The 14,454-nt window shown below is 37.2% G+C and overlaps 1 protein-coding gene across 10 annotated transcripts in view; it reads right to left on the bottom strand.

Annotated features, from left to right (window-relative positions):
• ARFIP1 (ARF interacting protein 1) overlaps positions 1 to 14,454 on the bottom strand; it is a 129,451-nt gene that overhangs the window by 16,417 nt on the left and 98,580 nt on the right. For 8 of the 10 annotated variants that reach the window (XR_014244525.1, XM_082391551.1, XM_082391550.1 and 5 more), the window contains one exon: positions 9,633 to 9,807. The exons of 1 other annotated variant lie outside the window; for it this stretch is intronic. Coding sequence is in view for 8 of the 9 variants with exons in the window: in XM_082391551.1 (XP_082247677.1) it covers positions 9,633 to 9,807 (175 nt within the window). In the remaining variant the exon portion in view is untranslated. Of the gene's footprint in view, positions 1 to 926; positions 3,129 to 9,632; positions 9,808 to 14,454 lie in introns of those variants that run through there. One more of the 10 variants, XM_082391549.1, reaches the window with a different exon arrangement.

Here is a 14,454-nt window from a genome sequence, read left to right as displayed (position 1 = left end):
AGCCTGCACTCTAGAGCCCGTGACCCACAACTACTGAAGCCTGCGTGCCTTGAGCCCGTGCTCCGCAACAAGAGAAGCCACCGCCATGAGAAGCCCACGCACTGCAACGAAGAGTAGCCCCCGCTCGCCGCAACCAGAGAAAGCCCGCACACAGCAACGAAGACCCAACACAGCCAAAAATAAAAGTAAATAAAATAAATTAAAAAAAAGAAAAAAGGTCAGTCTGGGAAAGATTCTGGTTTCTCAACTAGAACTGGCTTGAGGAGAGAGATAAAGAACGTAAGGTTGGGGGGGGAAAGGTCAAACCCTTCTTTTAGGAGAAGGGGCAAAAAGCCAAAATGTTGGAGGAAATATTTTAGGGTCATTACACTTTTTCAGTTTACTTCTATATTTATGCTATGAAATCATGAGAAGTGATAAGCATACAGTATCAAAGAAACAGCCAAGCATTTTTGGTAGACTATTCTTTGATATGGTGGGTGACACTAACTTTTGTGAAGCACTTTCTGTGTGACAGGTAATATGTTACCCTTAACATCTTCTATTCTCTCCATGTTATCGTTAAAAAAAACAAAAACAAAAAAACCAGACTCACAAAGTTAAGTAACTCACCTAAGTTTTAGACAGGTAGGAAGCAGATAGGCCAGATTTGGGGAACTTAGGAATGTTTATTCCAAGACTGGTCCATGTTCTTTCACCTATTCTAACCTGCCTCTATTCTACATTTTAGAAAGCTTTAAACAAAGTTTGAAACAAACAAAAGAAGGTATAACAGATCAGTAAAAGGAAGGGTAGAAATGTAGATAAGATATATTTAAACCTCCTTCCTATTTTGTCTCTGGTCCTGAAGTTGCATTTAAACAGCCTCAGGACAAGGATCTAATGCAAGGGTTGGAACAAATAAAAGTTAATTCTTTCTAATTAAACTTTCATATAATAAAAAACTTTTATATAATCTTTCCATAATTACAGAGCAGGAAAAAAATCTATATTGAGCTATTTATGTATGTATCTCCTAACTTTAAAAAGGTTTAAAGTGGTTATAAGGATAAATAAAACATGACAGAAAAGCAGATTTAAAATAGGAGAAGACAGAGGTAATATTTCCTGTGGTGAGATGATGACAGATTTGACCAACTTTGAAAACCTAACATCAGAAACAGAGTAATTTAGAAATATACTAAATCACTGTGAACTCAATTACTAAGAACTTTCATAAAGACCTACCAAACAATGAGCAACCCAGATCAGACACAAACAAAACCACTATAGCAACATCTGGTTAATGACTGAAAATATACCATACAATACTTTAACTGTTAAAGGGCAAAACAAACTTCAGCACTGACTACTGACACACAGAGACAAGCTGGGGTTTTAAATATAAACTGGGTAAGAGAAATTTAAGAGCAGAACTGATAGATGATGTCAAGTGGATCACACTGAAAACTTTCTCCTGCGGATACAGCATGTACCAACAGAAGATAAATACCACTTACAAAGTTATTGACTAAAAAACTTAAAGTATTATTTCATAGGCATCAAAACCATAAAAAAGTACTTTATTTCTATCAAATGAACTTTTTTCCAAATCAAATTTAGATTACATACCTTCTTATCAGAGACACTGAAGTATTTTTTTAAATGAGGTAATTTCTAGTTAAAAAAGCTATTAGTTTTAATATATTTACAATTGTTAAGTTCTTCAAAGTACTTATTGGCTCTTCCGGTAATTATATAAAATAGGGCTTTATATTAAGTGTACAACAATATTGGGGCAGTACCTTGGCTTAAGCATGAAAGGAAAAGCTGGAACAAAATCATTCTTTTTTTCTTTTTTTTAAAAAAAATAATTTATTTATTTATTTATTTATTTTTGGCTGTGTTGGGTCTTCGTTTCTGTGTGAGGGCTTTCTCCAGTTGTGGCAAGCGGGGGCCACTCTTCATCACGGTGCGCGGCCTCTCACTGTTGCGGCCTCTCCCGTTGCGGAGCACAGGCTCCAGACGCGCAGGCTCAGTAATTGTGGCTCACGGGCCTAGTTGCTCCGCGGCATGTGGGATCCTCCCAGACCGGGGCTCGATCCCATGTCCCCTGCATTGGCAGGCAGACTCTCAACCGCTGCGCCACCAGGGAAGCCCCCAAGAAGTAAATTTTAATAAGTGAATCCTATACACCCAAAGTGAAAGGACTGAACAATCCTCTCCCCTATAAGATAAACAACAGAAAAATGAACCTATCCTCCAAATGAGTTGGTCACTTCTGACCAAAAGGGGTCAGAAAACACAAGTACTTTAAATATAATTGCCAAGAAACAGAACCAAGCCAAATATATAAAAACAGCAACTCATGATTATACAGCTATCCCTCTGGAAGGCTTTTAAATCTACTGTACAAAACACCTTTCTTTCACAAAAACTGCATGATGGAAATCTTAGCACAACCGACAGAGAGACTGTATGAACTGGTCAGCTGGGTGTGCTCTCTCCTGCATTCATCAGCTGAGAACTGCAAATTACCAACCGACTCTGGATAGATATGGCTTGGTTGATGTTAATTTCAAAATCAACCCACAACTCACAATTCTTTTCGGTTGCATGATTCATATAAAGATAGTTAACTTCTGCCTCTTTTATAAAGAGAGAAAGGAGACAATGCAAATCACAGGCAAATTTTTCCTGCTCCATGTGTGTTTAGAAAGTTTTAAAGGGACCTGTAAGTCAAACCACTAAGAACAGCAAACATGGCAGCATACAAGAAAATATTTTCCGTATTAATGGAAGGCACTATCACATCATTTCTAATCTGTCACTTAAGATGAAACTGTTTTTCTATTCTTTCCAACACAGAATCAATCATTTGATTTTAAGCTAAGAGGAAAATTATAGGTTATATAAATATGTATATTAAGCTATGTTTGAAAAATAGAAATCGGGACTTCCCTGGTGGCGCAGTAGATAAGACTCTGCACTCCCAATGCAGGGGTACTGGGTTCAATCCCTGGTCAGGGAACTAGATCCCACATGCATGCCGCAATTAAGAGTTTGCATGCCACAACTAAGGAGCCCACATGCCACAACTAAGGAGCTGGCGAGAGACAACTAAGGAGGCTGCCTGCTTCAACTAAGACCTGGTGCAACCAAATAAATATTTAAAAAAAAAATAAAAGAGAAAAGAAAGACAGAAATCTAGTTGAGTCTTTTTGAAAACAGAAGGTATACTATTTTAAAAACAAACATTTTCTATCTATACCTATTTTCCTTTCTTTTAAAAATCAAATTTTATTCTTTGAATAGGTAGGATCAAAATTGAAAGGACACAAAAAGCATATAATGAGAAGTCTCATTTTCAGTCCTGTCTCCAACTACTCTGTTCCCCTTATAGGTAAAAAAATTTTAATTAGTTAATTCCTTTGGTTTTTCTTTATGCAAACACAAGAAAATATGATTTTACGTTCTTATTTCCTTCCTTTCTCACAGAAAAGGTTCTGTACCATATACACTGTTTTGCACCTTGCTCTTTTCATTTAATAGTATGTTCTGAGGATCTTTTTATCAATTGCATCCCTATTCTTTTTTTTTTTTTTAACAGCTGAAAAGTATTCTGTTTCATAAATGAACGACAGTTGATTCGACTAGGCCTTACTGCTGAACTGTTTCAGTTGTTGCTCATCTTTTGATATTACTAGTGACACTGCGATGAATAACCTTGTACATACGTCTTTTCATCCTTGTGTAGGCCTGATCTACCGGTCCAGCTTCATACAGAGCTACTCTCCCCCATTCTCCTCATACTCTGGCCTCACTGACCTTCAACTGGCTTTTGCATATTCTATTCCTTCCTCCACACACCTTTGGTAACTCCTCTCCATCCCTTTGGATTCTCAGCTCCAATGTCACTCTCTGTACCACATCAAGCCAAGTCCCCTTTGTATATTCACAAGACCCCTCTATTTTCCCTTCACAGCACTGATCACGGTTTGTATTTCTGTAATTATTTAATGTCTATTTCTCTTACTTGACCAAAAGCTCTATGACAACAAGGCCATTATACTTCTATTACTTAACCCTGTGACTGACATATGAAAAACAATTAATGAATATTTGCTGAATAAAGGAATAAAATGTCAAAGGTGCCAATTACATCAATCTGTTCTTAGTATTTTACATGTATTTCTGTTTTACCTTGTAAGTATCTCTTGAAACCTTCCGTTCATTCCACTTCCACTAACATTAATCCAAGCTCCCATTATCTCTTGTCTAAACTCCTATATTCACTCTTAGGTTCTACTAAAATTTATGCACCATTTTTAAAACCTGTCATTTGCTGGGACTTCCCTGGTGGCGCAGTGGTTAAGATTCCACGCTCCCAATGCAGGGGGCCCAGGATCGAGCCCTGGTCAGGGAACTAGATCTCACATGCATGCCGCAACTAAGAGTTCACATGCTGCAACTAAGGAGCCCACCTGCCGCAACTAAGACCCAGTGCAACCAAATAAATATTAAAACAAAAACAGACCCATCATTTGCCAAGAATTCTCTCAGTGGCCTCCCACTGATACTCAAATAAATTTTCCCTAACATGGCCTATAAGGCCTGCATCGTCTGGCCCCCGTTTACCTCCCACACCCTGCCATTTCTGCCAGAAATACTCTTTGCTTCTCACTTTACCTGGTTAATATTCAACATCACATGGAAGCCTGAGCCTGAGCACTCACTGGTCACAGCCAAAATTTTATATTTATGTTTTGGTGTGATTTGATCAGTGTTGTTTCTTTTACTAGGCTATAAACTCTAAGGGTTGAATTTTTTTTACTTTTGCTCACTGGGTATCACCAATATCCAGAACACTTCCTGGTACACAGTATCATACTTGATAAATGTTTGTTAAATGAATGAAGAAAAGAACAATAACAACATGATATTATATCAAATTACATGATTAAATACACTCAGGAATTAAGTGTGGAAGTAGAGCTGCAGGACTAAGGGACTGTTTCATAGGATCCAAATGTAGGTAATCATATTTGGCACAGTGTTGAGGTTGCTTACTTTATTTACACATCTCAATCCATAAATCCATAAATGTTTATTTTTTATTTATTTGCTTTTACCTATAGAACTTCATTTCACTTGACTTATGAGCAAATACCAAGAATACTGTTTATGCCTACAGTTACAGAAATAAAGATGACAGTACATCACTGGCATGACTATTTTAAAAATATCAAGAGTAAAAAGTTAGGGTCCTTTTCTTTTGACAATAGGGAAAAAGAGATTTCAAGAATGTATCTGATTAAACATGTTAATCATTACATATTAAGTAATGATTAACATGTTTCTTAAAATCTGGCAACAGATATCCATTTTTTAAATTCAGAGGCTTATATTTTTTCTTCTCAAAGAGAAGAATACCTTTGCTCTCCAAGCTTTTCTAAACATTTACAGCATGTTGTTATAAAAATGTACTAGGCTTTGGGTATTTCCTATTACAGTACATATTTGTATAAAGTCACTGGGTAACCACAACTACATATATAGCTGTCTCACATTATGTGAGTATGTTTACTTTGTTGTGTTTTTTTTTTAAATTGAAGTATAGTTGATTTACAATGTGTTCTGTGTTCCCACAAAGTCTACAAAGCACCAGAAATGACTATTTTCTCTCTTGACTATGTTTTCTATTTTCTAGCTTCTGTTTTGTATTGAACCTTCAAAGGTACAATAAAAAGGTAAATAAACTGCCTTAAGTCAGAAAATAGCTCAAGTTACATTATTTAAAGGTCTAGAAGAAATATTGATGAAAGGAGAAACATTAGAAGAGCCTAATTAACTGTGTCCTTACTGTTATGCAACTCAGTGTTGTTTAGTAAACAAGGAAGAGAATATCAGAGGGTTGTTTAGGTTAAAGGTAAACAAAATATATCAGGAGGGTTGGGGGTAGGGCAGGGGACTGGATAGAGTACAGATTGTAAACAGTAGAAGAATTCAAGTTTTTCCATTAAGGGGAAATGACAAACATGGATATGTGCACACATCTCTCAGCATTAATGCATGCACATACACACCCTGGTATGCACATAGGTATTTTACACACCTATTCCCTTTGTTTTGCCAGAGAGAAGGAAGGTTAGACTAAGCACATATAAACACCTCAATTTTCTAAAATAATAGTAAAGAATCCATCTCCCAGTCACTCTCAAATTTTTTTAAAAAGTTCAAAAAAAAAAAAAAAACAAAAATATTCTCACAATGTTTGGCCACTAAAATTTATAACGATAGTCACAGTCTGAGTGACTATTTTACTTCTGCACTATTCTAGTTGTTTGGTTATCTGGTCTCGCATTTTGCAAGAGAAGTGTTGCTATGGTAGGACACTCCAAAAGCCAGGATATGAGAAACAAAAGAACCCCTCCCCTGCCACCCACCCACCCACAAAAAAAGCTGCAAAAACAAACTTAGAAAAAAACAGTTGCCTTCAGGAAATCATCAAATTACAAAATAGCACTCATCGATGTTTCAGATAACTTACATTTTAAAAAAAATTTAATATACAATATTTAAGAAATAGAAAGAGTATAGTATATTTTGTTAAAATTCAAGTGCTAAGTAGATTACCTGACAATTGTGTATAAAAGAAATACTAAGGTATAAATTCAGTTGTAGTTCAACAAGAGAAGAAAACCCCCAATTTGAGGCATTTCAAACTGTCAAGAGAGCAAACAGGAATGACAGGCAATTCCTAGGCCTAAAGGCTTGCTTTTTCCTCCCTTTGTTAGAGCTATAAAAGAAGAGAAAAGGGTAAAAGTTGTTCAACAACAATAATAAAAAACAAAGAAAAATCTTCTCATGGATCTAAGTCTTCACCCAAATTATAGTTGTTTATTGCTTAAAATAACAGAGACCAAAAACATTATCTTTTTATAGTCTTAAAGAATTAAACACAAAAGATAAAAAGATCAGAGTTTCTTTTAGATTTTATTTTAGACATAGCTGATTAATGATTACTGAGTTGAAACTGAAACTTAACTTGATGACAACTGCAGAAAACCCCAAACAAAGAATATTTCTAGGTTCTCTAAGAACATAAAATCCTTGAGAATAAAGGCAATTTTCTTTTTTATTTTATAGTAAGGAAGGTTGAAAGAAGAGAAGATGTGACAATGATGACACTATTCTCAAAGTAATGACTTCTAAACCTTTATCTCTGGAACCCTGACCTTGTTCATCCAAACTGCAAACCCACATCATAAACTTCCTACCAGTTGTTTCCATGTGAATATCTTGTTGTCATTTCAAACTAAATACTGGGTTAAATAGAACAAGTTCCCAACCTTCATCCCTCATAAGCTTCAGGCCAAACCAACTTCCTATGTTGATTTCCTAATTCCTGTCATGCAGCCTTGAAACCACTGCTCTTTCCTTTCTCTGCTAATGCAATGATCCTAGTACAGACCCTTACTATGGTGCCTGAAGAGTGTTTTTAAGTCATAATTTTCTGTTACTCCCAACTTTAAGAATTCTTCAATGCCAATAAGATAAAATTGGATGTGAGAGCCACCTGACTGACATGTACAATTTACAGAGATGACCTGGCTGGTCTCTTCTTTCCTCACTTCTCAGTGTGTCTCCTGAGTATGAAGGCTGTTACGAGGATTAAGTGAGAGAATATAAGTAAAATGCCTAGTAACTGACAAATAACTGCCTTCCCTGATTCATGTCTAAATCTGGAGATCTACTGCCAAGTTTCAAAAACAGTTATATAGTAAGAGAAGCAGCAGTCACACAGGCATTATTTATCTTTGTATAATTTGCTTATTTTTATTTACTCTGGCAAGAACCATATAAACATAGATGGTTTAGGGATACTAATTCTTTCAAAATAAGTTTCTCTCCTTTTTATAAAAGCAATGTAACTTTTCACTGAAAATGTCTAGAATACAGAAAAATACATAGAAAATAAAAATTACCCATAATCTCACTATCCAGAGAATAGCACACAATAAATACCAATAGATTCCAATAGACCACAATTACCATTTTAAACATTTCCTAAAATAATTTTCTCTATTGGCAGAGGTCCTGAACCCCCAAATTAGACAAATTCCTTTCTTTCCATTCAAATTAGCTTTAGGTAGAGCCCATAAAATGCTAGCATATTTCATTTAGCACCACACTGTACCGTGCTGATTCTAGGGGAGTATGTAAAAAATATTTTTATTTAAAATATATGTCTATATCTAAGTATTGACATTTTCCTATCCTTCAAAATATTAAACCAAATGACTGAAATGAATGCCATCTCACGTGCTCAGCTAATGAATGCTAAAAGGCTCACTGTGCTCTTGTCTGAATGGTGCTGGGCAAGCTGTCTGATGACTCCGCTGAGGTTTCCTTTACTGACACTATAATGGTTTCAGTGTAATGGAAAATCAGTACTTTTCACCCATTGTAGCTAAAAAAAAAAAAAAGTGCGTGATACTGCTGGCCTGAAGGAAATGTATGTGGCTCTTATGGTAGCCAGAAGAGTTTCTAAGGAAATGTTAAGGAAAACAAGAAGATATCAACAGACAATTAGAACTGAAGAATAATATTAAGACGATACCTGGAAGAAAGCAGAGCTGAAGGTCTATTATGACTTCAGAGGATGTGAAAAGCACAGGAAGGGGACCACCAATGTGCAGTGATGAGACCCCATCTCCAGAGGACTGATCTACACCTCCTCTGTACCGAGCTCACTACTGGCTCTCCCATTTTCAGAACTGCAATCCCCCTCCCCAAACTGAGTATGCATGTAATGTTAAACATGGGAACCTGTCCTTCACTTAAACCAAAGCTCAGGAGCCTGCTATTACCTGACTCTACCTCCAAGGAAAGCAGGTCCCTCTCAGCTCCTACTGTTCTAGTCCTTGGATGTATTCATGTTACATGAAAATAATGTGTAAAATTGGTTTCCTGGCTTATTTATTCTAGGTTATGCTAACTGCAGCCCTCAACGGAAACTTTCAGTCATTCCTCATTTATTAGTTACTGGGAAGAATGATGTTCCCTTCCTGAAATCTGTACCTACCATTAATAAAAAGTTTTCAAAATACTCAGAACAGAATCTATCATTATGTAACTTTTTAAAGCACTTGATACCAACACCAATCTGAAGATCAACATCAAGTATTTTTTGCCAATTGTTACATGTGAAAGATGACTTTTAAGACAGAAAGGTAAATATATTTTATGTACTTCTAAAAACTAAAATGCTGATTATAAATGGAATCCCACTTCCAACAATTCCAAAGTTGACCCCTGAACAACATAGGTTGGAACTGCATGGGTCCACATATACATGAAGTTTTTTCAACAGTAAATACTACAGAATTGCATGATCTGTGGTTGGTTGAACCTGCAGATGTGGAAGTGCAGACTCCGGGGAACCCTGGATTCGGGGGGACCAACTGTGAGTTACATGTGGATTTTTGACTGTACGGAGGGTTGGCACCCCTAACCCCCAAGCTGTTCAAGGGTCAATTCTATAGTGAAAGACAGTTAACAGAAACAAAAAACTTTCTATTTATCTCTCTTTAGGATGACTTTATTTTAAAGTCCACAGAAAGATCTCAGAAGGTAAAGAATAAATTTACCTTATTTTCTTCTAGAAATTTCAACTTGATAGAAACATCATTGCGCATTTTATCGTATTTTTCCTTATGTGCTTGGAACAAATGCTGTGATTGCTCAATCTTTGGCAGAGTGTTTGCATCACGTGGTCCAAGATTCAGTTCTTCCAAATCAGTACGATATGCATCATATTCAATTCTGGAAAGAAGAGAATAAGTGAAGCACACTACAAAGACAGTGTGAAATAAGTTCAGGACGTGAAGTGGAACTACATAATTGTTCCATATTATACATTAATATATAATAATTCTCATACATATTTGATACCTTATGCTTTTATTTTTTTATTTTTTATTTTTTTAAAATTTAATTAATTTATTTATTTTTGGCTGCGTTGGGTCTTCCTTGCTATGCGCGGGCTTTCTCTAGTTGAGGCGAGTAGGGGTTACTCTTCGTTGTGGTGCGCAGGCTTCTCATTGCAGTGGCTTCTCTTGTTGCAGAGCATGGGCTCTAGGTGTGCAGGCTCAGTAGTTGTGGCGCATGGGCTTAGCCGCTCCATGGCATATGGGATCTTGCTGGACCAGGGCTCGAACCCATGTCCCCTGCATTGGCAGGCAGATTCCTAACCAATGCACCACCAGGGAAGCCCACCTTATGCCTTTAAAATCAAGTATTTCTTTAGCACAAAGAGCTATTAATATAAGCATGGTGGGAGGGGAGGGGAGGGGCTGCTTCTTAATCTCATTAACTATTCCTTTCCAAGAACAGTATTAACTGACGAGTAAAATTTCCACAGTTTATTTATTTTTAAAATATTTATTTATTTATTTATTTTTGGCTGCATTGGGTCTTAGTTGCAGCAGATGGGATCTTTCGTTGCAGCTCACAGGCTCTTTGCTGCGGCGCGTGGGCTTCTCTCTAGTTGTGGCACGCAGGCTCCAGAGCACGCAGGCTCAGTAGTTGCGGTGCGCGGGCTTAGTTGTCCCGCGGCACATTTGATCTTAGTTTCCCGACGAGGGATCAAACCCGGGTCCCCTGCACTGGAAGGTGGATTCTTAACCACTGGACCACCAGGGAAGTCCCTCCACAATTTAAAAACCAGTTTAGGGACTTCCCTGGTGGTCCAGTGGTTAAGACTCTGTGCTTCCAATGCAGGGGGTGCCAGGTAAGTCCCTGGTGGGGGAACTAAGATCCCATGTGCCATGAGGCTAAAAAAAATAAATAAATAAAAACCAGTTTAAAAAACAGATGTTAAAACGTAATGCTAGCAAGATTGGGGTAATGATCAAACCCCCATGTGAATTGGTTAATGTTGATAAGGCAAAGCAGGTGAGGATAGTAGATTTTATTTTATTTTTTTTAAATTTTGGCTGTGTTGGGATAGTAGACTTTAGAATGACATAAACTAAATGGTAAAAGGGAGTTAACTGTGGGCTGGCGCTTCTTAAAGTATACTCTAGGTCAGCAACGCACAACAGAAATATAATGCAAGCCACATATGTAACTTAAATTTTCTAGCAGTCATGTTAAAATAATAAGAGTTAACTTCACCTGTTTGACAGTATATTTAATTTTACACAATATATCCAAAATATTATCTCTGTAACATATATCAATGCAAAAAAATTGCTAATGAACTATTTTACTTTTGGGGGGAGAGGGGGACTGAGTTTCTGAAATCCATTGTTTTTTTTGAAATTAATTAATTAATTAATTAAAAAATTTAAAATTTATTTTATTTTTTGGCTGCATTGGGTCTTCATTGCTGCATGTGGGCTTTCTCTAGTTGCGGCAAGCGGGGGCTGCTCTTTGTTGAGGTGCACGGGATTCTCATTGCGGTGGCTTCTCTTGTTGTGGAGCACGGGCTCTAGGCACAAGGGCTTCAGTAGTTGTGGCGTGCGGGCTCAGTAATTGTGGCTCGCGGGCTCTAGAGCTCAGGCTCAGTAGTTGTGGCGCACGGGCTTAGTTGCTCCGTGGCAGGTGGGATCTTCCTGGACCAGGGCTCGAACCTGTGTCCCCTGCATTGACAGGCGGATTCTTAACCACTGTGCCACCAGGGAAGTCCCCATTGTATTTTAAGCTTCCATCACATCTCAATTCAGGCTAGCCACATTTCATTATCCATAGACACATGTGCCTAGTGACTACCTTATGGGAACTCTAGACGGATTTCCGTAACATTAGTATTTAGAATGTGACAATGGCATCTACTACAGAGGACTTATCACCTTGTGCTCCCTGAGATGCCTCCCCTAATACTCTCCCACCACTAACTGAGATAATTACCCCACCACCGACAAACCACAATTCCACAGCACCTCACAATACCTCTGTCAAAGCACCTGTGTAGGTATAGCACTACCTTGCTAATTAAACAGTGACTTATCCAGCAGTGTCAACTATTCAGTACTCAGCTAGGAAGAAGCAAAGTGATCTCTAATTTAGTCAAAATCAGCACCACAAACTTATGCCCTAAAACTAAAACTCTTTATTAAAATATCTATAGTACAATTCATATCTCCTATTTCAGGAAGTAATAAACAACTTACTCTAGAATGTATATACGACTCGAGAAAGAACACATCAGTCCCTCACACCAAGCCTAATTTATTCGCAACTCGTACTGAATTTAGTAACTTTATCTTTCAGGGTCAAAAGCATATCATTTGTTCATTCATTGATACAATGATTCATTCAACAAACATTAAGTATTAACATTCTATGTTCCAGGCACTGTGCTAGAAAGGAGAACTATCTGCTCATCTTCATAGCTTATCTTCAAGAAGCTAACAGCCTAGAGGGAGAGAAGCTCTTAAACACGACAACAAAATGAGATAATGGATACTGCCATAGGGGAGGGAAGATAAGGTATGGTGGAAATCAAGAGGAAGAATTACTTAATCAGGCATCTGAAAAGGTATTTCAGAAGAGAATTAAAACAATTAAATTTCAAAGGATGGTAGGAGTTTATGAGGTGGATTGGGGCCGGGAAATTGGTAGAATATTTCAGGAGGAGAACAGCATGAATAAAGGCATAGATTTGTAAAATACCATGACACATTTGGGAAGTAATTCAATAATTTAAAAACCTGAAGTTGGAATAAGATAACGAAAGGAATTAGTATCAGACAGGAAGGCAGGATTGAGATTAAGCAGGACCTTACGGGCCATATTAAAGGGATCAGATTGACTCCAGTAGGACAAGTGATGGAAAGCCATGGCAGAACTTTGATCTAAAAAGTGACACATTCTATTCGCTCAGGATAGAAAGGTGACTCTAGTGGTAATATAAGGCATGGAGGATGGACCAGAGTAGATTAAGAAATCAGAAGCAAGGAAACCAATTAGAAGACTGTGGGCAAAAGAAAAATGAGTCACTGAATCAGGAAGGACAATGGCAGTAAAGCTAAGGAGGAGGAGACAGTTACTAAAAATTTAGGAGGCAAGACTGACATGGGAATAGCTAGTTAAATTCCATGGGTTCTATGGCCAAATTGCATGACCACTCTGCCCTTCACTGGCTCTAATGTCTTGAGCTAGTTTTTTTTTTCTCTCTTTCTGCTTCAGTTTTTCATCTACAAATGGAAATAATAATCTCCACAAAAAAATATATGTACAAAGTACTTGGGACACCTGCTAATAACTAATATTTTTAGAGTGCTTACTATTTCAGCCAAATTAGAAGAGGGATGGCCTGAAGCAAACACACTAAAAACAGTAGAAAATGAGAGAAAAAAGTAGACAAAAATAAACGGTAATGTGTGGTGATTTAATGTGAAGACAAATATTCCTCATAGCCTCGGGTATACTTTTAAATAACAGCAGTTAATTTAAACACAGTCAAGGTTATAATACTGACCTTATAACCTTTAATTTATATCCAGTTTGTAGATGGTGTCAAAGTAAAACTTTCCCTAAGAGCTTATCTAACAGTGCTCATTAACACTAGGAAGAGAAGTATACTAAGTTTTCAAAATGCAACTCTTCACTTCAAGCTTGCCAGTCTGCCCTGAGTCCATACCAATAAAGTTAGTGATAGCTGGTTACTTTATGGCTTCTATAAAACTTCTAGAGAACAGGTGTCCACATCTGAAAAGTTTTGACCACAATAGGCTCCCTTGTTGGTGCTGCTATAGAGAAGTGTTGAATGGGCTGTTATAAGATTTTCTATACACGAAGCACCAGACAGCTAGGAAATACTTGTACAATACATAATAGGGAGCATTAAAAGGCCACCCGGACATTTGCCTAAACTGCCACTTTTTGTGCTGATCAAATAGCTGACCCTTGCCCTAAAACTCAATTCTGGTTCTGACAGAGAAGAAAATTCAGCTACTGAGAAACTTTTAATCTGGGATTCTTTTTCAGTGTTATCCCTCAGTAGACAATGTTTTAGTGTTATAACTAGTCAATGCCTCAGCTACTCCATAAATGTACAGAAAAGTTAACCACCAAGCTAAACTTAATGAATAAAATCATATATTGCAATTTCAATAAAAGAGAATAAATTATGGGATGAGGTCATTACTGTTGTTGGTTTTTAAAGTACACACAGAGGTATTCTAAAAGTTTCCTGATAACCAGCTACCAAGTACACATAACCTGGTTTATAATTTTGCTCAAAAGTTTTAAACAAACCTATACATTGGATAAATTGAGATTTTTTAAAAATTTTATTTATTTTTAAATTAATTTATTTATTTTTTATTTTATTTATTTATTTATTTATGGCTGTGTTGGGTCTTCGTTTCTGTGCGAGGGCTTTCTCTAGTTGCGGCAAGTGGGGGCCACTCTTCATCGTGGTGCGCAGGCCTCTTACTATCGCGGCCTCTTGTTGCGGAGCAC

The sequence above is a fragment of the Balaenoptera borealis genome (genome assembly GCF_965194805.1).
Source record: "Balaenoptera borealis genome assembly, chromosome: 4".
Lineage (NCBI taxonomy): Eukaryota > Metazoa > Chordata > Mammalia > Artiodactyla > Balaenopteridae > Balaenoptera > Balaenoptera borealis.
The sequence above is the reverse complement of the archived record's forward strand: the minus strand, read 5'-3'. Positions and strand labels throughout refer to the sequence as shown.